This window comes from Ambystoma mexicanum, chromosome 2p (assembly GCF_040938575.1).
Source record: "Ambystoma mexicanum isolate Mex_15411 chromosome 2p, UKY_AmexF1_1, whole genome shotgun sequence".
In the NCBI taxonomy this organism is placed as follows: Eukaryota; Metazoa; Chordata; class Amphibia; order Caudata; family Ambystomatidae; genus Ambystoma; species Ambystoma mexicanum.
In genome coordinates, this window is record NC_090923.1 from 346,892,201 (window position 1) to 346,918,353 (window position 26,153).

The window sequence follows — 26,153 nt, forward strand, 5'->3', positions numbered from 1 at the left end:
GAGCGCTGGATCGTGGTTGATCGTGCCGGGGAAGTCGCGCCCTGCCTGGCCGAGGAGCCCGACCTTTCAGCTCTCCCAGTGCCCGCGGACTCGCAGTGCTTGGCCTTCTGTTGGGCCCCCGTTGCCGGGGCGCCCTCACAGGATTTAGAAGACCGCTCAGACTTTTTCTTTGCCTTCTCACCTGCTGTGCCCTTCTCCAGCCAGGCGGCGAGGCGGGAACGACGATCTTGCTTGGTCCGTTCCGACAGGTTCTTGCAGAACGCACAGTCCTTCTCCATGTGCGTCTTGTCCTCATGAAGGCAGTAGAGACATCTCGAATGCTCGTCCTCCTTGAAAACATTTTGCAATCCGCATCCTGGGCAGCTCCTGAACAGCTTGGATCCGGGCGTCGAGCTTCCCTTGTCCTGGGCCATGTCCGTTGAGGTAGGCCACAGATCTTCTGGAATCCTCCAAGAAGCGTAACTAGACGAAAACATCACCCTTGAGGGGCGTAGAAGAATTCCGAAACGGGTCCCCGTTATCGGAAGTAGAAACGGTGGAGCTTGAGGCTCGATTAACCGAAAAAGTGAGAAAAATCTCCTGAAAAACGCGAAATGCAGTAAAAGCTTGAGAGCTAAAACACGAGGACTCCCAACACTTGAACGTGCAGTAAATATCTCTGCCAGGGGAGGGGCTTAGGTAGAGGGCAGTCATTGGCTGGGGGCAGTATGACCCAGAGATCAGTGATTGGTTACTACTAAGAAAGACAGATCAAAAACGAAACTGATACTGATTTTTTTTCTTTACCGAGGATTCCCGACCTGACGACGGGGAATATTCATGAGCATGTGAATCCATGCCAGACCCCATGATGGAGAATAGAGGAATTAATAACTAAATCCTCGTCATCAAAGGCAGCAGGACCCAATGGTCTAACCTACCAGGTTCTAAAACACAAAGTAACCTGGTTGAAGTTACTTTATTGGCTGTTCAAAGAGATCTTGGTGAGGTGAAACTTCCCGCCCTCATGGAAATCAGCAATAATGAGTCCATTCTATAAAGGGGCGAGCAGTCACAGCCTGAAAACTATCGACCGATCGCTCTCCTAGATATAGAGAGTAAACCCTATGACCATTTTGTTGAGGTACCTGGAGGACTGGGTGAAGGGGAAAAAAATTCTATCAAAATTCCAAACAGGTTTCAGGAGTGGGATGTCTACAACACTTAATGGGTTAGCACTCAATCCAATGACTGAATGCACAAGAGAGGCGAGAGAAGAGCACATATACGGAGCCTGGGTGGATTTTTCAAGGGCGTTTGACCTGGTGATCAGGGAACGCCTCTGGGCCAAACTAAGGAATTGGGGCGGTCCAAAAGGGTTGATATCTATGCTAATTGAGCTATATAGAGATGCATCGCTGAGGGTCAGTTTAGACGAAGCTGGACATCTTACTGACCCGATCAAAGCTGAGAATGGAGTTAGGCAGGGGTGTTTGGGTGCCCTATTTTTTTTTCAATTTATATCTGGCGGATATGGGTCCTTTTCTACAATCATCGGCGTTGGCGAGCCCCAAGATTAATGCAACAAAGGTTCACTGGTTGGCCTATGGCGATGATATCGTTTGGTAGACAGGACAGCTGTGGACCTTCAACGTCTTTTGCACAGATTGAGTGAGTACGCAAAACTAAATGGCCTATCAACCCAAAGAAATCTAGGGTGATAGTATTTAGACATCCTTGCAAACAGGTAAAGTTTGCACATTGGGTACTGGAAGACCAGGTCATCCTGAGAGTTGAGGATGTGCTGTATTTGGGTTACTCAATCTATGCCTCTCCATCAAGATGGAAAATAGAACATGGCACACAGAGCAACATAGATAAACTAGTTCCGCAGATGAAAAAAATTTTCTTCAAACTCTGCGAATTCTCTACGAAACCTCTAGTAAAATTCTATATAGCAAAAGTAGTGCCAGTAATTCTATATGGCCTAGAGGCAATGCCCCTTTAGTGGGATGCCGATTTGCAAAAACTCGAAGGTTCAATCTGGAAAAGAGTCCTTGGGCTACCTCCGCGCCCTTCAATGTCATGCCTTAGGTTTGAACTAGGTCTCAAATCACTAGCGTCACCATAGCCGAATGGAGACTACTCTCCCTTTATAGGCTCATCATTATACCTCAGAAAGAATCTTTATACGAGGACATCAAGTTACATCTGACAGATCGCAAATCAAAGATGCTGCTTCATTTATAACAAAAGGTTAAAACAATCCTAGAAAAAGCTGACTCTACCGCTGAAACATTAATATCCAATCCATTGAAAGTGAAAAGAGATTAAAACAATGGACTGAATTGGACCTATTGAGAGTTTGCGGTCGAGTAAGCTACGGAGCAGCTTTTTGGTGGTAGACAAGAAATCGGGATATCTACCAAATTATCTGGTGAAATTTCCAGATTGGAAAATCGTAAGGAACTGAGAGTGAGCTTCAATCTCATTCATACTGGGGAAATATTGAGTAAAAAGGGGGCAAGGGGAAACAGCAACTAAATTATACAGGATATGTGCGAATTCAGCTAAGCAGAGCTTGAAACATCTTTTGATGGATTGTGAGGGCATGTGGCAAACAAGATAAATATTTTTCCAGATTTGTGGAGAGAGAAGATTGGATGCACTCAGAAATTTTCTGGAACAGACTGATCTCAGGTCAAAACACAGCCATAACAATAGCGATGGTTGAAGTCTTTCTGAGGAGTGGATTTATACATGAATAATATCTACCCAGCAAACAATAGCTTTGCTGGTCGGTTCTGGCCACGTTACTACAGTATGCCTTGGAAAGTAAAGTAATCTAAACACCGAGAACTACAAAAGTTAATGTTAAAGAAAAAAACAGAATGAAAAGAAATGTTATGTATCACGTGGTTATTGTTGACAACGATACTCTTTTCTTTTTATATTTTATCTGGACCGCGGCCCTATCATGTTACCTTTGTAAAATGATTTTCACTGTGCTTGTTTGTTTCTTTCCTTTATTCTTAACTTTATCTTTCTTTTTTTTGCTTATTTCTGACTTTGAGAGTTTGGTAATATCTGATGAATTTTGCTGTTGAACTACACGTGAAAATTATTTTAAAGGTTCTATTTTGTAAAGGTTGTTTTACAATCATATACAAATAAAATAAAGTTTCCCGAGTGCAAGGTAGATGTGTTCTCTAGGGGAGAGTGCGAGGAGAATCATTGCTGCAGAGTTTTGGATACGTTGGAGCTTTGAGTTGAGATGCAGGTGCACCTGAATAGAGGGAATTAGAGTAGTCTAGTTGCGAGAGGATGATGGACATGATTGCAGAGGCTCTGTGGGGGTTAGGAGAGATACGGAAAAATCTGTTTGAGAATGCGGAGGTGGAAGGTACATTACCTGGAGATGGCATAGATGTGGCGAGAAAGGGTCATGTCCGAGCTAAAGGTGTATCCTAGGTTCTTGACTGTGGGCGATGCAGTGGGTGAGGGTCCTAGGGAAGGCGGCTAGGGCGTAGTTTGGGGAAAGAGCTGTTTTGCCACAGATTAAGATTTCAGTTTTTCCAGGATTAAGGAGGAGGCAGTTGTCAGTCATCTAGCCGTCAATGTCTGAGAGGCAAGATGCAAGGTCTGGGAGGGGTGAAGACTGGGAGTTGTGGACCTTGAAGATGATTTGAGTGTCATCGCTGTATTTGTATCAGGTGAGGTTGTGGGAGCAGATAAATGCGAGAAGGGGTGAAAGGTGGAGGTTGAAGACGAGAGGGAGGTCCCTGAGGGACTCAGTGGGGGAATGGGCGGGGGGGGGGGCAGAGGAGAATGGATGGAGGAAAATTATTTGGGAGCATAAGAGGAAAGAGCAGATACATTTAAGGGTGGTGTCCCTGATACCTAGGTCAAAGAGTCCGTTTGTGAGAACTGAGTGGTTGAAAGCTGCCGAGAGGTCCAGGAGGACGAGTAAGGTGCAGCCTTCAGAGTCTGCTGTTCTTTTCCGGTCCCCCCAGGTTGAGACAAAGGAGGATTCAGTTCCATAGAGGGGTCTGAAGCCTGATTGGGAAGGGTCAAGAAGGCTGTGGGATTCTGCAAAGAGTCTAAGCTGGGAATAGGCCGTTCAGCATGATCACGAGTTCAGTGAGTCTGCAGACATGATGGCAGAATGCCTTCCAAACCTCAGCCAAAGGTTGCTGAGCCTTTGGTGGCATAGCTGAAAGCGGTGAGCAGCCGGGAAACCGTTTGCTGTCCTTTCACCAGGAAACACTGTAACAGAGCTCTGCTACCCTGCCCGTGACAAAAGCACCAATAACCAGCAACCGGCACGGGCAGAGCTTAAGTGCACTTCTCTGCCACATATGCATAGCATGTTGCAGCCCATTCTCATGGGAAGTGTAGTCCCGGCGCAGACCAGGCCGCAGAACACCATATCTGCAGGGTTTATTAGCCTGTTTCTGATGGCTCCAGCCGCAAAGGCCCCCATGAGTCCACACAGCCCCACATGTCCTGACACCCAGTGAGGCAGGAGGGGCCGCCCCAGTGAGGCAGGAGGGTCGCCCCAGTGAGGCAGGGCAATGGGTACAGGAGGGGCCGGGTAAAGGGGCAGGAGGAACAAGGCAAAGGGGCAGGAGGGACCGCTCCAAAAAATAATGCTTGCATTCAAACAGTACCCAGAAAGGGATACTACCTGCAGCCTAACAAACCAGGAAAGTAATCCAAATACAGCCAAACTCCCACAGACTCCAAAAAGAAACATCACTATGTGGCCCCAGCTTTGAAATCAACAAACGCACTTAACATGTTACAGTGTTCCTGATTGTGAGAAACTAAGTTTAACATTGGCGTAAGAAAATAAGAAACAACCTTTAGCGCGTTGGCGGATTATGGTATAGCATTTCCAGTTGTCATGCCAACCACAAAATCAGCTTTCTCGCCCCTTATTACTCCATCTCTATTCTCTACAGCAATGGTGTTGGTGATATCTGCATCACCAAAATGCTCAAAAAGTGTCATGTGTCATTTGTGGGGGCGGGCAATGGCAATTATAAAAAAAGACATACTTAAAGTCTTCGAGGCTAAACGGGAGAAGCAATTTGAGTCAACCAACCCAGTAGTACAGTGGGGGAGATGGGGGCAACATTTGCACCCGATGAAGCTAAGTCATGCCATTCGTAAACTGAATTTCAATGGAAGGTGATCAACATGTGCTTTGGGAAATTTATGCAATCTAGCCACTAGAGTGAGGGTAGAGTGGGAGGAAGGATAGCTCATGGACAACGCGTTTGTCTTGGAAGCAAGACAACACAGTGCAACACAGGCTCGAACCTCGATCCCGCGCTTAGTGACCACTCGCTGGTATTAAGCGGGAATTACCCAATTTGATCGAACATTTTTTTACCATATGGCCCATTTGATCGAATTTGGGCTGTACGAAATGATCGTACAACCAAAAATCCATTCAACTGGGCCATACGGTTCCATTATAGCGAACAAGGGCAACAGGAATTGCAGGGGTGTCCCCAGTTGACTTTGCTCGCTATAATGGGAACAGGGGTTGCGGGAGTGTCCCCCCTGCTTCTGGGGCATTGGAAGCGGGGGACTTTAAATAATAAAGAAACAGAGAAAGGGATCCTGCGGAGTCAGTTCTGACACGCGGATGGAATTGACGCTGCAGGGTCAGATGGAAAGCGGTCACTGAAAGGTAAGTGGGGGAGGGTGGGGATGTATTGAGGGATGGAGGCATGGATTGGTATGATTTTGCAGCAGCAAAATTGAGTTTGTGGCAAAACGGACTACAGTGTATTTCGCCGCGAACATCCATGCCACGGTCAAATCATACCAATCCATTAAGTGCGTTATAAATGAAAATAAAAGTGAGTGAAGGTAGTGTTCAAAGAGCTGTTGGAAAAAAGCCAAATGTTCTGGAATTGTTCCAAACTATATCTTTTTGAGAGCAGTCCTCTTCTGGAGAATAATCCACCCTCTTTCCACCCACCACACCTCGAGGCATTTCTAATTCAAATTGGGAATACCACAAATTGCAACTCCCCAAAACTGCCAGCCTAAAACACAATCCATCAGAATTATTGCTGCATATTCCAACAAATCTATGATCCTAAACTAGCTTAAGGGAAATACCAGACTCTTAAAACACATGAAAAGAAACTGGTGTGTGATTAAAACATGGATCACATCACACATTCTGTGAGGTTAAAAGGAGACCTATTATAGAGAAGATGTTCCCAGAAACAGCATTGGAAAGGGTATGACTGTCAGAGTAAAATCATGCCCCACCCTGGTGAACAAAATGTAATAAATAACCTCAAAGGCCAGGGGGTTATTTGTATGACTCTTATGGAAGCAAGGAATGATGCTGGACCAGGCAATTGTACAACTCTTGATTCTTTATTTCCCCTTTATATAAATAGGCCACAGGAAAAGGCATTTGCAGACAACTCACTGCCTCATCCGCCTCCCAACCTTCTCTGTTACTCGCCCTATCTCTGTCTCCTGCAGTATCATTCTCAAGAGAGAGCAGGAGTATGCAGGACTGTGCACAATTACCCCTTACACAGGCTGTAGTGGCTGTGGCCCCAACAGATCACACCACGCACAAAGGGGAAAAACAGGTTGGCACGTGGGCAATGGATTCGGGAATGTCAACGTTCTACACACTATCATGGAAGGAAAGACTTCAGGCAGCAAAGTGGTGAAACAACCACACCAGTGACACAAATCCATTTATTCTCCAACTAGGACATAATGCCATCTTCTCTTCTCCAACCCCCTGATTGATGTTTCTTCCCACATTCAACTCCATCCCCTTTCAGAAACTGCCACCAACCGCTCTCTGAATAGGGGCTTTCCTCACACTTGCCGATTCATCAACTTCACTGAGCTTCCCATGTCTCTCTGCACAACAGACCTTTGTGAATACCTTGAATCAACTTTGTGAACATTCTGTTGGGGCAAATATTCAATCACTACATATAGCTTACTACCTACTCCTCCTTACTCCATCGCACCACACCACTAACCTCTCATTCCAGGCTTTCGCCATCCAGGGCCGGCACAAATTGGTGTATGATTTGAATCGATGAGCGTCCTGTGAAATCTCTCCACTACACCATTTCCTTTTGGATGGTACTGCCCATCACAGCATGGTATATTCTCAAACTCTCAAAATATTCTCCCATCCTCTTGGAGAGGACGTGTGGCCCATTGTATATAATCACTGTCTTAGGCCAAACATTATCTCTAAGAAGATGAGCATTTAGCTCGAGCTGACCTCCTTCACAACTTAAACTTTAAGCCATTTGGAGAACATATCTACATGACTGCCAAAAATACATTGTGGGCCCCCTTGAAATTCAAAGGCCCGAGCAGATTCATGCTGCCAGTCTACCCCCTCACCCTCCACCCACTCCCACCAGGGTCCTCTGGGAAGTGCTGTCACAACCAGAGGAGGCGTCCTAGCAATCAACACATTGTCACTTCACAAACATTGACAGTCTAGGATCATGTTTTCTACCCACCGATCCATACTAGCCCACTATAACTCTTTATTCAAAATGGCCTTGGTTCTAGCCATCCCCCAAATGGCCTTCCCGAGTCGCCGCAATAATTCTGTCCCTCAACCCCATTGGTACAACTAACCGTTGCCACCCATCTAATAACTCAAGTTCACCTCCAACTCTCTAGTATTGTTCAACTTCCAAAACCAGCTCTTCTATCGACCATTCGCCCATCACAAATTCCATCACCTCAGTTTAACAGTCATCCAACTCACAATGGAGATCTCGCTAGTCCCCCTTCATACAGCCTTCCATCTGAAAAGATTAAACAAATCTCCTTCTCACTCTCCTCTGGTTTTACTTTCTTTTCCTCGCCCACTACTGCTTTCCTGGCCATCTCTCGCCCTCTTATATGTTCAACTTGAAAGTCAACCCTGTGCACTGATGCAAGCCATTAGACAATCCTTCTCTACACCAATTCCATTCCCTTTTTGTTCCAGATAGAAACCAAAGGCTTATGATCTGTACAGAAAAAACATTCCAGCCCCACAAGTATTTAGCTTGTTAATGGCTCATTAGCAGTCCAGTGATAGTTGTTCAATGACTGAGTACCAAGCTTCAGCTTTCTTGGGCACTCTTAAAGTAAAAGCTAAAGTGTACATGTGTTTACCACCACTTTGAATTTGCACCACCCCAAGCCCATGCTCACTGGCATCTGTATAAAGAATGAGGCTTCATTCCCACATTAAAGATTCCAGTATACCACTTTTGACTCTGTTAAATTGGTTTTCACACTTACCAGTGTACCTTTTTTCTTTATGAAGTTGCCCACGTTTCTTCACTTGTCAGAGATTTTCCACATTATATGCATAGAACTCAGCTAGACAAAATAATGAACTAAACTCCTTGTTCTGTGGTTCACCATGGCAGCAATGGCCCATACGCATCTGTTAGGAAAGATTTCATAATTGTATGCAATTTTCCCTCCAGGTGTCAACCCCCAAACTTTTTGCTGTTTAACACCATTGACTAAACTTTGCCAGAGACGCACAGCCCTCAGCTGCACTCCTCTGGGCTTTCGCTCACTTTTTATGGGGAAACTGACATGCCCTTAAGACAGTCAGTACTGGGAGACTGTTTCCCTTAGTCCTTTCCTCATGTTGCAACTTTTGTGCAACATGTAACAAGTGTGCAATGTAACTTACCTTAGAGCACCCTTGGGTCTATAGTCATTTTCAAAGGCCTTAGAAACTCTCGCTGGACTTTTTATGAACTGTGCAGATGTGTGATGGACCGGACTGGTGGCAGCTATCGTTTTCTTATATTTTTAACCCTTTCTTGCCATGTTAACCGTGTTTGGCACAAATAGGTGGCCTGGCTCCAAAATGGCCATGCCACAAGGTTCGTTGTCCTGTCCTTTGGCCATCTTGCCCCTTCACCTTCCCCAGATTGAGTCGACCCGGGTCAGTCCTTATTTGGTCATGCACTTTCCCGCGAAACCCAATGCTTCCGCGGGCTTCTGCATGCCTTGTGTGTGTGCCTCCAGGATGTGGGCTGGGATGTATGTTCCCAATGCACATCCTGGGTGACAGAGTCTGGAGTGTCCTGAATGCCTGGGACCACCGTGGCCTATGATTGGTCCACGTATGGCATGAGTGTTTGTGAGCAGATCTCCCATTGGGTCCTCTATGTTTTGGCGCGAAGGGAACTTTGGATAAGAGGAGGCTGAAACACCACTACCATGTCGATCTCCTGAGTTCACACCGAAGAAGGGATAGGAGCCAAGTATCCTGCAACAAGAAGCCGAGTTAAGGGACCGCTGCTGACCCGCTGGAAGGTTTGGCACCCTGAGCCTGCTGTCGTCCCGTGGGACCCCTCTGCATCTGATCGTCCTATGTGGTCTGCGAAGACGCTTCGACCCAATGGAATAGTGGGATCAACTATTCTCGGCACCTTCACCAAACCCTGCAAGTAAGCCTCTTCGGAAGTGTCACTGGGCCAACCAGTGGGCTGACCAGCTTACACGGGACGTTTGCTCTGTCACCGCCGCCGTTTCGAGGAGGCCCTCGAAACGTGGTATACTGCTAGCTCTGTGTCCACGGCACTCTCACACCGAATTCCATACACTTGGCATTTCCAGGTCTGAAGTGAGACGAGTGCGCCCGGACCAGAGTAACCGCGGTTACCGTGTTGTCCTGCTGTGGCAACGACCTGTGCAAGTTTGCTGCATTTGTGACCCCCTTGGCCCTGAAGCCTGCTGCAGTGGAATTGGACTGATTCCTCCACCCAGAGTGGAGAAATCGCCACTGTCCCGTTTGGGAATCCTCGCTGTATCTCGGGAACTACACGGTGTCGAGACGTCCTGACTGTCTCATTCGAACCTGCCAGTGAAGTGGACTGTACTGGCGAAATTTGGGTCCGCCTGCGTTGGGGACCGGTGAGTAGTCCTTACCCCAACTGGTGGTCCTTAGCGCAGGAGCCCACTTTTACACATGAAGTGGCCCCTGAGGGCCCCTTTCCTTTCCACCGCTATTGCGAAATAGCGACTCTATCCCGCACTCTCAAACTGACTCTGCCCTCAAGTTGAGGTCCTGCTTGAATAGTGGGAACTTGTTCTTCATCGCCTTATCCACCTTCCTGAGCTGCTAGAGACCCTTGTAGAGATCCTATTTTGTTCATTGGCACAAGCGCGTGCATGTTCTATTGAGCATAAGGCTCCTTTCTTCGTAGGGCTTGGACTGCCTCTTAGTTAGGTGTATCCTTGATGTGGAACTGGGTCTAAAGATTACTTGCACTGCCCGTTTTCCTCCCCATCTAGGTGGTCTACATATGTCGTGCTTTTAACCCCTTAGACCCCATTGTTCTTGTATATATATTGTATTGATTGTGATGTATTGGTTCAATTTAGTGTTAATGTGATTCTTTGCTATGGTCTATGTTACAAAGGCCTTGTAATAAATGTGTCTATATTTTTAATATAACACCTGTCTGGAGTAATTTGTAAGTGTCCTTGCTTTGTGTGCTCATTGAGGTCTTTCAGTCACCCTCACCCCTCTTGAGACTTAGTCTTGACTGCCTGCCATAGCTACCCTGATTGGCCTGGCTTGTCCAGAGGTTACCCTGTTCCAAGAAACTAGGTTGGCCTTCTGAACCTCTGCCCCTTCAGGTCAGAGTTCAGAAATCCTTCTTAACAGCATCTAACATGGGTATTGCACCTTTGCTGGAAATGTCATGGCCCATGTAAGTAACACTATCCTATCAAAACGTTCCTTTCCCAAGGTTGACAGTTCTGCATCGTTGATCATTTTTAATACCAGCCTGAGACATTCATCATGTTTATTCTTAGCACTTCCCCACACTATTATATCATCCTGTTAAACTCTGCTGCTGGGGAGATCACCCAACAGCTTGTGCACAATCCTTTGGAACACGTTCACTGCTGATGTAAGTCCAAATGACATTCTTCTACATCTGATAACAACCTTAGGATTTATATCTGCCCTAAAATACTTCAAGTCTGGGTGTAGTTTCACTTGAAGATTCGCTGCCTTAAGATCAATTAAAGAGAACAATTTTGCTCCAAAAACATGAGGGATTAGCTATGCGATTTTTAGCAGTATTAATGTCTCAGCAACAATGTTTCTGTTAAGGTTGCGCAGACCAATGCATCGTTGAAATTTACCAGTCTGTTTCCTTACCACCAATATGGGGCTCACCAGCTCAAGAGTGAGCCTTTTCAATGAGTCTGTCTTGCTCCAAACTGAATAGCTCATTCGTGACTTCTGACCTCAGGGCTAGTGCTACACTCATGGTCGATACCAATATTGAAGTATTTTTTAGCTTGATGGCATGCATAAAAACCTTGAGGTATCAGATTTCTTATCTTACCACTTTCGGGTACCATGTGTCCACTTCATCTCTGCCTTCTTGGTTTACTTCATTTCCTAAGGAACTGATGGTACCTGCTCCAGTACTCCAGCGGGACCAACATTTTTCTGAGATTGGCCTGATCAATTCAGGATAGAAGATTCACCCCCTTTTCAGAAACTAATGAGACAACAAGCGCAAAACATCCTTTAAATTCTAGCTGCCCTTGGAATTTTTCTATAATGTTGATGGGAGCTTGACCATATGTTTGAGCTTTAATATCTGGCTCCCAAAATGACAAACCTCCAAAATGCTTAGTCCAAGTCACTACACAAGTTAATATGTAATCTGCCCCAATGTGAATCATTTCACAGCTTTCATCAGGTACACTTCATATTCATATTATACTTTACTATTTAAAGTTCTGTCCTACCTGAAGTGTAGAAGAGCGCTGTGCAGAGTGTGGTTGAGCCAGCGTTTGGGTTGGCATTTTTTAACAGTAGCGTGGTACTGCGAGTTGGGTTCTGTGCTTCTATACAATGCATGTCTATTGTTCTACAAGCATTTCTGCTGTGACATCTTGGTTTGATCTTCCCTCACCCTCTGACATTTCTAAAGCATCTGGTTAAGTGTGCTTTTCTGCCATAATATCTACAAATTGTATTCACAGCAAAGCATTCCTGGTCATTAGCATGACGGTTTTTTCTGAATTGACATGTAATAGCAAGATCTGTTAATGCTGTGACAAACTCTTCAATTTACTTTTTTTTGTTCCCTTGTAGTAAACTGATATCTAGACAATATTTTGTTTTCCTTAATGGCATGGTAGTTATTCAGTCTAAGCAAGCTTATTTCAAAGGATGTTGCAGCATTCCTGGGATCTCCACCCTGTGACTCTCGGGGCCTTTTCAGCATCATTAGCCCTTCATGGCCAAGACAATGAAATAATAGGACATCTTTTCTATAATTGGCACAATTTGGATAGTAAACAGCCAATGTGCATTTTAAAATATCCTCTTTCGAATCTCTCCATTTAATTAATGATTCGTCCAGATTAAGTAGTGTACGGGAGGCATGATGTCACAAGTGAACACATACAAAAGAGCTGCAAGGTTCAATGGTGTTTATTGAAGGGTTGGAAAAACTCCTACCGGCCCTATATCTAAAGATGGGCGCACACTCTACCATCAAATAATAATTAACAGTCCTAGTCATGTCTGTCAAAATAAAGTGGCCTATACTAAATAAACCTATGGCCTGGTCTTACGCTATTACATAAAATGAGTGCATAGAAAAAGGTGTATGTAAAGGAACAACTGTGCTAGAACAAAGCATGAAGATGGGGGGAATGCGGTCTCCTCCCCACGTTGGAAAGCATGGAGTAAAGCGGACATAGATAGGATGACACACTCTGGCTCAGGTTTTCAAAACAAAGGCAATTCAAAATGTGGATCGAGTCCCGCCTAGCCGTCCACGCTAAAGTCACTTACTCTAGAGTTCGAAAAGTTCTTTCACAGTTAAACAAAAGTTCAGCCGGGCTGAGACCTCTCAATCACAGCGCTTACAGGTGTTCAATTTCCCAAGCTTAATTCACATTAGTTAGGTGTTCCCTTCCCCTAGCTTATCACACTTCCGGTCTCCCTCAGTCGGGCTCAAACCTTTTACTGATGGCCAAGACTTTCGCATGTGCAAGGCTTTTACTATAGACCTCTGCACGACCACTTCGACTTTCTCAAAGTTCGCTACAGCTCTCCCTCTGGTGGGCGCGGACCTCTCACTTTGCAACTCGACGTGATTAACATTCCTTAGGCTTCTCTTGCCTTGAAACCAAACAATATCCTGTATGCTCACATCAGTACTCGCTCAGATACTTTCAACTGGGCACTGTCGCTGTGCCGCACCACTCTGTTATACTGTATCGCTATTATTCGTCTCTTGCTAGCTTCAACTCATCAGCTGTGTTGGTTTCTTTGTTCGTATCCTTGATTTGGGAGCCAAGGACAATACCACAGCTGCAGCTTCACCACCCCAACTCTGCCGTTGCCCCGGGAGGGCTGCTGGTATCTTTCGAATGCAATGTTGGAGGCACCTTTCTCTTTCGCTCTGTCCTTTCAGGGGTCTCCCTCAGTCGGGATAGGACCCCTCTTGATTTGCAAAGTTTTCAACCCTTTGGACTTCATGTCCCAGAATGCACTTTTCTTATTTTGCTCCAACTTCGTCAGCTCCCCTATACAGCATTCCAGGGTTTTGGGAGCTGTAGGAGATAAAGGGGATAACTTGCTGAAGTCAGGGACTCGCCACCTGCCCCTCAAAGGCCTGGGCTTTCCTGTTTTGCCATGGGGAGGAGCTCTGGTGTGGGCATTGCCAGGTAACCCCCAGCTACCCCAGGTTTGGCTCCCTGGAGTTAGAAATCCCTCTCCACACCTCGGCGCCTCCTGTATTCACAGGCCCAGCGGTTAGGCAGGCAGTCTTTCTCCAAGCCTCCCAGGATATCTCCAGCTCAAATTCTCCCCTCTCAGCCTCTGTGCACATCCAGCATCCCCAGCTCTCTCAAAGTGTGTCTCTGCGTTCCACCTTTTATACTTCCTGGGAGAGTTAACATGTTTCAGGTGGGAATGATTGTAAAGGGAGGTCTGACCTTGCCTCATTATCGGGACAACATGGTGACTGCCCATAGGAATCCCTGGTGAATTGGTTTCTATGGGTAATCTTCATTGCTCCCTCTCACCTCTTCTTCCTCCCAGTGGATTGGTAAATGGGATTTCTAGAGTGGAGGTAGGAATTGTGGGAGTAGTCATTTTTTTGAGAAGTGGTAAAAATATCATCAGAAGAAGGGGAACGATTTAGTTGTTTTGAGATATAGGGTGTTGTGTTTGTTCTCCTACACCTCCCTTTGATACGAGTACCTGTTGGAATTGGGGAGAGGGCAACAGACAAAGACTTACAAGAACCTTTAAAGGTGGAGGAAGTGTTGGGTAGGGGTGTGTTGTGAAGAGGGGGATGCCTCGTCTTGCCATCCAATGTTTCACCCCCACTCCCAGAGGACCCCTCACCCAGGTGATCCTCGTGCACTTGTCCACACCCAGGGTCTGGATCCAAAGTCGATCGCTGTGCCCTGGCAACCTGAGCAAGAGATCCCCGGGTTCTAAATAGTGAGACACCCTTTGGTTTCTCATAGTAGGAAGAGTGATGTCCTGGTATGTTAACTATTCTTGCCTTGTTATTTGTACTCAGTTTTCTTATACTGCAGTGTTTTCTAAAATCATAAAGATATTGCTATTTCAGTGACAGAATTACTTGCGGGTCTAGGAGAGGGCACTGCTGGTCCATGAACCCTTTTGTTTGTCCATTGTTACAGATGCGTAGTGCTCATGGGCCCAGAGTGCGATGCATACGCTTTTTGCCAGTTTTAGGACTCTCTCATGGAAACGACATAGCGTTCAACCGGTTGGGCCCCCAGAGTGGGTGAAAACAACAGAATTTGTTTTTGGTGGCTGAGAGCCTATTAAAGTATATCGGTATGTAAGTGGCTTGACGGGTGAGTAACAAGATTACAGGGCGTGTAACACTCATCAAAATCATGCGAGTTGAAGGGTATGAAACTGAGAAAGTCGCAGAAACCTGCAATGGTACACACCCTTCATTTTTTATTTCACCTTTATATAAAGAGGATAAAGGAAAAGGACTTTGCAGCCCACTCAACGCCTCATTCACCTCCAAACAGTCTGTTCCTCACCAACCGTCTGTCACGCTCACCTGATTCCCACGGAGGCGCAGGTCTGGCTTCGAGTGCTGATACTTCTTCTATGGTGAAGCGCAGGACTCAGAAGATGGACTCACTGGCTCGCAGGAATATTCCCCTGTGCGTGAAAAGGGAGTATTACCTACTGACGGAATAATGCTCAAGCCTCCCACTTCCAGCCCTCCACGATACCCTTCCTCGATTCCCCGTGAAGTCTCACCTTAGGGTCTGGAAGGATGAGTTCTCCATCCTGCTTCTGATGCAGGGGCGCGTTGAAACCCAGTTACTTCACTGGATTGAGGTTTGATGGGAGTTCAAATAAGCTTGACTATTCAGGTAAGGCGCTGTAAGAGTTCTGTAGCAAGTTCAAAAGTTCAAGCTTAATAATAATGTTCATTGTCTTATTGCAGCAAGCGCTAACGCTTATGTCTTTTTCCCCTTAGGGGCCGGGGTTCGGAATGCCGGAGATATGGCGCCGACCCGAAGTGAAACGTGCAGTTCCAGTAAATGACAGGTAAGTTCTGGATGAGCGTTCGGGTAATGTCTTTGCATTCGCTCATTCAATGTCTGTCTTTTTTCCCCATAGGGGCCGGGGTCCGGAAAGCCAGGAAGCGGCAGGACCCGAAATGAAATGGGAATGACCCAACAGGTAAGTCTTAGAAGGAAACTGAGCTTTTCCTATTCCCTTCCTTCTCTCACCTTGTGTTCTTGTCTTTTTCTCTCTAGGCTCTGGGAAGTGGCTGCGGATCCGGATGATCGCTGCTCAAGATGGAGGTGCCCAGGAAAGGTGAGTGAAATGCAGCGCTGCAGCGATGGAAGCGAAATGCTTTTAAAATGATGTCTTCCCTTTCAGGATCGTCGGTGTGAAGTCTCTGTGATGCAGCTTTAGCAGGTAAGGTCTTCTTTCTCTCCAATTCTCTCTTATCAGGTGACCCAGGATGCTGACAGGCGTGACTGAAGTCCAGATGCAGGAGCTGACACGGTGAGCGTCCAGCTGCGAGGAGCAGAACAACGCGAAGCGCGTGTTGCTGATCGGGCGTGGTTTAAATAGCTTTGGAAGAAGTTCCAGGTATGTATCCTTCCACCGATCAGGTATGTATCCTTCCCCGACCACACCCAGGGGAAAGTAGGTCCACAGGTAAAGTAGTTCCATTCAGGCCTCAAGAGGGCCTGGATGTAGCAGCATGGTCTGAATCAGGTAAGTGCACTTTAAAACACTTGAACACATGTCTAGCTTTGTGAGCCTGGCGCCCAAGGCGCCAGGACAGGGGTCCAACATGAGCCTGGCGCCTAAGGCGCCAGGACGGTGTCCAAAGGGCCCCAAGCTTGGGCCCACTGGCACTTCCCTGGGGGAAATGATGCCTGCCTCTGGAGTTGCTGGGTCGGACCTGGCTCCTTGGAGGTAGGCATCATGACACCGTCCCTCCGTCTCCTACAGCATCATCCGAGAAAGAGAGAGAGAGAGGACAACCATGTGGAAACGGTGTATCATTTCCCCATACAAAGGCTCTGGTGGTTGAGGCTCCACCAGAACACCAACACACAGACACAAATACAAACAAAGAATGGAAATCGGGGGAGCACGGATGGCATGTGCAAGAGGGTGTTGGGAATGTAAAAGAGCTGCACACTATCAGGGAAGGAACAGGTTTTGGTGACAAAGTGGGACCACAGCCACTCCATTGCAACAAATGCATTTACCAAATTAAACAGGATATAACATCATATTCACCTCTATAACCTTATGATACAAGTATCCCTCCACACCTAGCACACAACAATTATATCACACTCAAAACAAGCCACATACACCTCTAACAAACGAAAGTTGGGAAGGGGAGTTGGCAGGAGAGATAGCAAAACATGAAAGGTTGAAACTGTGAGCAGAACTGTATATTCTTGATTATGTGAATGGATCCACTTTGGTGATGGATCTATATATCAAAACCCATAAGGTTTTGTGTAGATGAAATTTGAATGTTACCCCAAATATGCAAATCTGAAACTTTGGTTACATTTTCACTTTCTGTAAAACCAGCAACTCTGAACAATAGAAAAGTAAATTAGAAAAGGACACAACAGTTAAAGGAGGCTATCTAGCCTAGCCTATATAGCCAATTTGCAAGGCTTAAACGTATGCCAGCAGTTAGCTTAAACATATGCATGTGTTGACGGAATAATATGTTTAATACGTGCAGTTGCTCTTTACCTGCCGAAAGATATGGCATTTGAGGCACCAGCCTTAATTTCATAATTTCTCAAGTTAACAAAACAAGCTAAAAAGTTTTACATTGCTTATTTTTAATATGCAAATGGTTGCAATTACCTTCTGTAGCTGCTTTATGATATCTTCATCACGGGTAAGAAATGGCTTATAAGAAGAATACACACCTAGAATTTAAAATACGGAGAATTATGAAAATCAAGTTTTTTATAAAAGAACTACAGACAAGTAAACACGTAAACAATTTGCAAAATAAGACTTATTACCAGGCTTCGAATCCAGTGTCTTTAGACTTTTCAATTTTCTCACCTTAACTTGTTTTGGAACTTCACCTGCCATATAAAAATGACAAATGTTAGTACAAACGCATTCATCATCAGCGAGATAAATAAATAAATACATCCCAGCATTTCCCTCCCTCCTCCATCCTTTTCTCCTTTCTGTATTCCACCAAAGACGACGTCAAACCTAAAAAACACAGTCAATGTATTATTAGATGGTGTAAGGGAGGCATGGTATCACAAGTATGACAATGGCACAAGAGCAAAAAGTTTCGAAACCTTTATTAAATTCTTGGGGTTTGGAAAAACTTCTACTTTGCCCTATAGCTATGATGGGAGTAGTCTACCATAATAAATTTAAGAAAACACAGTCCTAGTGCGTCTATGTCAAATCAAAATGGCCTATACTAAAAAAAAAACAATGCCTGCCCTATCTCTTATACAAATAGCGTGTAAAGGGTAATGTGAATGCAAAGGAAAGTCTGTGTTACAACAAAGGATCAAAGTGGCCGAGTCAGCTCTCCTCCCCATGCTAGACAGCACAGAGTAATGCAGCATCTGTAGACAGGATGACACACTGGCTCAGATTATACATTTTTTTTTTTAAACTGTTCTAAACTGTGGTCGAGGCCTACCTGGATTTTCACATAAAAGTTACTTATTTCAGTTCACCAAAAGTTCTTTCATAGTTCAACAAAAGTTCACATAGGTCTCCCTCTGTCAGGCTCAGACCGCTCAACAAAAAGTACCCAATTCAATCTAGGTCACCCTCAGGCGGGCTCAGACCTTTCACTGATGTTGAAGACTTTCGAGTGTGCAAGGCTTTTTCCATAGACCTCCGCAGGACCACTTCAACTTTCACTTCCCCTCTCCCTTATGGTATTTGCCGCAGTATCTCTTGGTAGTTACAGAACACAATCAGACAAGTTCAAAGAAATCTTTCTCTTAAAGCAATCACTTTTTAACTTCCACTTTTGACAGGATTAATCTTGACCATTGCATATTTCAGAGTTTGTTCACTTTGTCGCTTTATAACAAGACATTTTCGTGAGACTTTCGAGTGGGCCATTTCCTTTCGCCAGACCACTTCGCTACTCTGTATCACTGGTTTCACAGTTATCGGTAACTTTAAAGTTGACTACTGGTATTCTTTCTTTTGCGTCTCAGCAGCATGCGTGCAACCTTCAATTGTGAGATACACTGTTGCGGCTTCAAGCGTTCCTTGACACAAACCGTCCTTTCATGTCTTTCGCTAACTCACTGGTTGTGTGCATTCCTTTTTTTTCTGTGCGACTTTGATTCACAAGTCAAGGTTGATACCACAGGCTTGGCCTCGCCTCCCTAACTCTGCCATTCACCCGGGAGGTTCGCTGGCATCCTTGAAACACTAATGCAGGCCTCTTCTTTTCTGGGATTGGGCTTTCTCTGCGTATCCTTCACCGTTTGCAAGAGGCAACAACCTCCTGCAGGGATCTTCAGGCGTTCTCTACCCCTCACTCTGGTCCCTTCAGTGGTCGTCCGGCTCCTGTGGGTTCGCCCTCGCCCTGGAAGATCTGCTCTTTCTCGTGTCTCACCTTGCTCAGGGTTTGTCTCAATGCTCTGCCTTTTACCCATGTGGGGGGAGGTAATGGGTATCAGATGCATGTGATTAAGGTCAAATGCCTGACTTTGCCTGACCTTAATAACGGGACATGTCCAATAAGATATGAAAGTGTTAGCCTTTTTACTCTCAGTCCTCCTCTTTCTCAGCCTAGTGATTGTGTAGAAAAGGGGGAATGGGGGGCGGGAGGAGTTGGAAGGTCAGAATCCTATAAAATAGGATGGAGTATGGGAACGGAAAAGGGGGGATGCCGTGTCTTCCCATCGGTTGCCTCACGCCCACTCCCCGAAGAGCCCTCACCCAGGTGATTGTTCAGCACTGGTCCACCCCCAAGGTCTGGATCCAAAGGCGATGGCTGTGCCCTGGGCACCTGAGAGAGAAGTACCCGGGGACTAGCAAGTGAGACACACCCTTTGGTTTCTCACAATGGACAGGTAGAGGCATTTCAAACAACTGAAATGGGTTCTTGACTGTGTGGCATAAAGTGAAACAACGAACACCATTTTGACAATAAGACATTGACTCATCTTTGTCTAGGAATGTCACATGTAAATCCTACTGAAGGGGTTTAAAATGTAGAAACCTTCAAACCATCACAACAGTTTCACAAATTGTGCAATCAGTAACAAGCGTAACACATAATGTCTGGCATTATTAAACAATTTTGGAGAGAAGGTGGCACAGATTTATTTTTTGGGATGGTTTAACAGTAATACATTTGTTGTGAGTGCATTGTCGGGGAAAACTAGGAAGTATACTGTTTGCATTATTTTGCACTCGTTCGATATGTCGATATTGATGGATGCATGATTTTCAATGCACCAAGGTACAGTGAATAGGATGATATACAATCCATGTAACACTGTCAACGAAGATGGAGTTGAAAATCCCATTTGGGTTTGTTATTTTTATTTATGTATCTTTTAAGATGTAAAGTATGTATACATTCATTTGGATTTGAAATTTTTTGCATGGAATACAGAAAAAGTGTGGTAATTGATAAATGGAGCCTTTTTAAACACTTTCTATGCATTAGGTAAGATGCTTTGTTTTTCATTTTGCTACGTCTTGATATTAAAAAAGTACAAGCTACACTAAGTAAATAAATGCCATCATAAGTTCCATCATTTCTAACCATTTTAATGTTAAAAAACTTGAAATTCAAATTAATTGCATTTTTAACATCAGACATGGCAAGCCAATCTTATTCATTTCTGTTTATTCATAAATGTGTCATTTGTTGTGACTTAGTAAAATACAAAGCAACAACATCGAGGTTTGCTTCCTATTAGAAGTCCTAAGGAAGGCTGGCTTTGGCCAAATTGGATCTGGTGGGTATCTCGGTTATATTGTAGTAGGACTGAATCTAAATGGTGTGCATCTAGGCATTTTAGTGTAGGGAGGGGTAAATTTAATAGTTGTCCCATCTCCCCCTTGTTATTCATCTTAGTCATAAAACCCCACGCAATACAAATAAGGAAAACTAACACAATTGGGGGGTTCAAAGTAGGGGAATAAGAATAAAAGTTGGCCTTATTTGCAGACTAAAGTCTGATCTACTTTCAGACCCAGAGAATTCAAATGCAGCTCTTCTGGAGGTCCTGAAGGAATATGGGGGCTCCCGAGATACAGGAAGTGGATAGGTCGGTCGTATTACCACTGGGTCACCCCCAAAAAACTTCAAGAACAGTGTTAGAAGCATCCCCTTTCAAGGTGGTTCGGGAAAAAATAAAATATCTAGGTATATGGTTACTGTGTAACTTTGCAAACCTTTACATGGAAAACTAACCATAACTATGGGAGCTGTTGAAATCGGACTATGGGTTTAGAATTATCATGGATGGGATGGTTAACAACCGTCAAAATGAAGATATTAAAAAGGATTTTTTCCCCGTTTAATATGTTGCCTGTAGAGGTCCACAATCCCTTTCTTGCATTGTGGAGATTCTGGAAAGGGGGTACAACAAGGCTAGGGTTGCATTTTGGATCAGGACAATACCCGAGGAAGTGGCTGGTCCCAAACATAGAAGGTTATTATTAAGCAAGACAATTAAGACTTTCTGAGAACTACTCCTGAACATGGGTAGCAATAGGGCGGCCATGTGGGGACAGCAGAATGAACTGAGTAATCACCACCGGGACCTCCCCTTTCAGCTGCATTCCCCCCCCTCCCCACCTTTCATGACAAAGCTGTCAGACCAGTCTTGCTTTCAAAGTTTGCTTCAAGCTTGCTTAGAAAGGGTGGGGAAGCTTTGGCAGGAAGTAAGATGTATTCGTACATAAACCCTAGAAAATTCTCTATGGATTGGGAACCTATAAATTGTTTACTAATTGTAACTGAAAGTGTTGCAGAAGGATAATCAGTGGAGAGATTATTTACCATGCAATCTGATGGCTTTTGTGACCCTGCTAGATCAATGCAAGGGCACTAGTGGCCTAATCGCCTAGTTCTTTAACATCTTGTAGGAAGACAGAGGCCCCCAACATATCCCTGCAAAAATGATAAGTTACTCACCGCAGTGACTAACTTATTGCATGGGCGTCCCTTCACCAGAAAAAACCCTTTTTCACCTTTAAATTTAGAGGCGTGGTCCTGGGGCATGCGCTCCCCTGACTCCGTCACCACACCCCAGTCCCTATAGACGCGTCGACAATATAACATTGCCTAATGACACCAGTTTTATTAGGGGGCGGTGGGGGGGGGGTGGGGGATGTATGGAGGAAAGGGGACTAAGAGTACATTAGTCACTATGGTGAGCAACTTATAATTACTCCTACGTCCCGTCCCCTTTCCTCCATACTGTATGGACGATTACAACAGAATTTAGCCCTAGGGTAGAGAGGAAACACTCCTTAATCAAATAGGTTTCTTAGAACCGCCGGTCCGAAAACAGCGTCTGATCTAGAGCCGGCGTCCAAACAGTAATGCTTACAGAAAGCCGAAAGGGTGGCCCAGGTGGCTGCCCTGCTGATGACCTGCCACGGGACCTGCCGTTGGAATGCAATGGCCGTGGCCTTGGCTCGGACCACATTGGCGTGCATGTTAGCGGGAGTGGCTTGTGCTGCACCTCATAGGCCTCTTTGATGGCCGAGACCATCCACCGTGCTATATAGGCCTTGCATGCCTGATACCCAGGCCTTGACCCACCGAACGTGACAAACAGTGCGTCCGACTTGCGGAAGCCCTTAGACCTGTTCAAATAGAATTTCAGAGCATGTCCGATATCCAGACAGTGCAGAACTCTTTGAGCCTTGTCCTTAGGCTCAACAAAGAAAGTATGTAGGACTATTTCCTCGTTTAGATGGAAAGCAGAGGGTACCTTTGGGAGGAAAGCTGGGTGTGCTACCTTATCCTTGTGAAAAGTAGTATATGGCTCTGACGCCACCACAGCCTAGATCTCACTGACTCTGAGAGCCGAAGTGAGGCCCACTAGAAGGCCTGTCTTAAAGGTGACCAGCCTGATGTCCGCGGACATCATTGCCTCGAACGGCTTGTGCGCCAAGACGCCCAGCACTACATTGAGGTCCCACACGGGGTGTGGTTTTTTGAGGGGCGGGTAAAGTCTGGCGAGGCCCGTCAAATGCCTCTTGACTATCCGGTTGGAAGAGGAGAAGACCTCCTCAGAGTTTCTGTATGCCCCTATGGCTGCCAAATACGTGCGGCATGTGCCCACCGGCACACCAGAGTGCGCAAAGTGGGCTGAGGAGGAGAGCACATGGTCCAACGTGCACGTAAGGGGGTTGATCTCCTTAGTCCGCCCAGTGACAGAACCTAGTCCACTTACTCTTTTACTGGCTCCTGGTAGCCTTGCTCCTTGCACCCTGAATGATTTCTAGGTTAGCCTGTGAGAGGCTGAGGTGCCTTGGCATGACCTGCTCAGTAACCACACTGCGAGGGCCAATTTCTGTGGCGCGGGGTGGACTGAACCTGCCCCCCTGCTGCGCCACAAGATGTGCTGGTCTTGCCGGCCACCATGGAGCTATCAGAGTGATGCTGAGGTGACGACATTCCTTTATTTTGCAGATCACCCTGTAGACCAGTTGTGTGGGGTGGGAAGGCATATGCTGTCATGCCGTTCCACTGAATGTGAAATGCGTCGCCCAGGGAGCCAAGGGAGTCGGGGCCCTGCCCCAGCCAAGACTCAAACTGCTGGCACTTCTTGTTGTGCCAGTAAGCAAAAAGATCCACCTGAGGACGCCCCATCTGCTGAAGATCTCCCGCAGCACCTGGTCGTTCAATTGCCACTCATAATTGTCCGCTCCCAGCCTGCCCTCCAAGTTGAACTCCCCGGAAGGTGGACGGCCGTGAGCTAGATGTTGTTCTCCAAGGCCTATTCCCAGATGCTGATGGCTAGTCTGCTGTTAGGCAGAATCCTGTGCAGTTCCCTTACGGAGCACTACAGAAGATTAGGACTACAGGTGAGAGCAATAAATCCCCTTTGGTATCAGTCTGTACCACAAAGATTTAGTTGGTAGCTGTGGCTGAGCAGTCAGACTTATCTCAAGAGGGAGATGAGCAGTATTCAGGGTTTACACAATAGGCCTAGAGTACTATGGCACAAGGAAACACTGACCAAAGCTTTGTATTAAAAAGTATATATATATTTATTTTATACACTTCTAATAAAACACATTTATCACAATCATCAAGCAAGTTAAAAGTCTACGAAAAAAAAATCCACACTCTCCCTAGTTAAATTGTACAACAAGTGAACCAGAGTGAAAACCAAGCAAAACGGCACAGTGAAAAACCACACACAAGGGATACTCTAGCAATTTCTCACAAGGGAGGGAAAGCACAAGTTATACAGAAATAGCTTCTTACACACCCTAGTGACACTTCCCATAAGTTTGTGAACCAGTTTAAGCAAGACAGTGCATCAGTATAGAATATACTTAAATGAAAACTGAGCAAAATGGCACTTCACAAGGTTTATAAAGGGGATGAAAAAGGGCGTTATAAGAAGTAGGTGCATCAACACAGTTCGAGTTGAGAAGCAATCTAAAGAAGGCAGTTCTAACAAATTTAGCCAAAGTCAGTAGGCCTGTGCCAGAGTCAGTGGCACAGGGCAAGGGCCCAGGAGCAAAATGTTCTTGTAGCTGCAGTCAAGTCTTTGGTTAACGATTTTGAAAAGGTGGACGCAGAAGGTGAAAGACAATGATAAGAGAGAGGCGTGGCGAACCCAACAGGTAGGTAAAGGATTTAAAACACCTTTAGCGCTAGCGTGAAGAAAGGGCGGCCTGGCGAACAATGTACGTTTAAAATGAAGAAGTGGCTCCTGCGGTGGAAGTTGTTCCTGGTAGTTCCTGCAGTTCGGGGGATTCAGCAGAGGAAGAGAGGCTCTCGTCGTGGAGGAAGGTTCGAGTTACTGCACTACCCAAGGATGAAACCAGCCGTGGTGCTGCCCGACGAATAAAAGGTACGTTCCTTTAAATCGCGGTCCGGGTGGACTGGTGCCTGGCTATCCGGCCTCCGAGTACAGGGTACTGGCGATTCGGCCAAGGCAGGTCCAGGAAGGCGATTGGCAAACTGGTTGGCCCCACCAGCTCAAGGGAAGAAGGCTCTTGCAGATGAAGATCTTCTCTCGTCGTGTGGAGAAAAGTGGTAAGACGCTGCAGCAGGGCTTCACCGGTGGTTCAGTCGTTGCAGATGTCTTAGGCTTCTCTCCTCTTCAGCTTCTTAGTTCCAGTGGCGACGTCTTGCCCTTCCAGTCCTCAGGACCCTGCTTTTATGCAAAAAGAGCCCCATTCATACAGCCTAGCTGTCACTCACACAGAGTGGTCATCTTGGCGGGAGACCCTCCAGCCTATCAGGATAGAGTGCGACATGGGTTGCGGAGGCAACCCTGTCCAGGGGTTCTACTCCCCCTCCCACACAACGGACCCACCCCGGACTCAGTGGCGCCAAAAGGAGGGCTTCTTGGCAGAAGCCCGCCAAAAGTACGAACATGAGTTTGGAGAAAGACACAAGAAAGAATTTATATTAAAGTTCTGGCAAATAAAACCTACTGGAGTAAAGTTAATATGAAAATAAACTAGCGGTATGTTAGAGACCGTCAGAAAAAGTGGTAGCCTCGAACAATGGGAAAATCCCATAGGAAAATATTTGCGGTCGAATATTTACGGTAGTAACCACTGCCATCAGCCAGAAACTTTAGAGAGAGGGACTGTACGGTACCCACTTGAAAATGAACATAAGGGAAAAACTATGAACCCCTTCCAGTACCTCAATAGTAAGATGGGTTGTACTGGTTTAGTTCATAAAAAATTGACTAGTAAAGTCAATGGGGACCTTACATGCCCTGGGAGACAGTAGTCAGTCCCAGGGTATGGAGTCTCTGTTTGGGGGTCGGTACAACATCCCTGTATCACTGCACGGAGGGTGCTGTGTAACACATGTGAATAAAGATGGTTCCTATGGGGTTGAGAAAATCCCATAGACATTAAACACAAAAATAGCCTAGAACAGAAATAGCAAAAATGCCTAAGAGTGGGAAAAAGAGTCTCACTCTTAGCAGGAGAAAAGAAACAAAACCTTCAAATCCAGCAAAGCTGCTGGGGGACTCTATAGGTAAGGGAAATTAGCCATAGAATGATAATTCTCCCTAACATCTGCACAGTAGCAGGGATCTGGTACCCCCCCCTGCTTGTTGACATAGTACATGCTGGTGGAGTTGTCTGTGTGGATGAGGACAACCTTGCCCCCAATGACCGGAAGGAAAGTTCTGAGTGCTAGCCAGATGGCCTTAAGTTCCAGCCAGTTGATATAAGACTCCTGCTCCTGCTGATTCCAGACTCCATGGACGCTGTGGATGTCCAGAGTGGCCCCCCCCAGCCCTCATCCTGAGTCTCGTGTGGGGGACGGCCAGAAGGCCCGCCGCCATGAGTCCCCAATAAGTGTTGGTACCACCATGCCGATGTCACTTCTCGGGTGAGGAAATGAGCC

At 45.9% G+C, this 26,153-nt stretch overlaps 1 protein-coding gene across 2 annotated transcripts in view; it reads right to left on the reverse strand.

Moving 5' to 3' along the window:
- DENND6A (DENN domain containing 6A) overlaps positions 1-26,153 on the reverse strand; it is a 1,713,534-nt gene that overhangs the window by 310,059 nt on the left and 1,377,322 nt on the right. For both annotated transcript variants that reach the window (XM_069643682.1, XM_069643681.1), the window contains 2 exons: positions 17,593-17,658; positions 17,429-17,493 (listed from right to left, as the gene is read on the reverse strand). In XM_069643682.1, the coding sequence (XP_069499783.1) occupies positions 17,429-17,493; positions 17,593-17,658 (131 nt within the window). The remainder of the gene's footprint in view (positions 1-17,428; positions 17,494-17,592; positions 17,659-26,153) is intronic.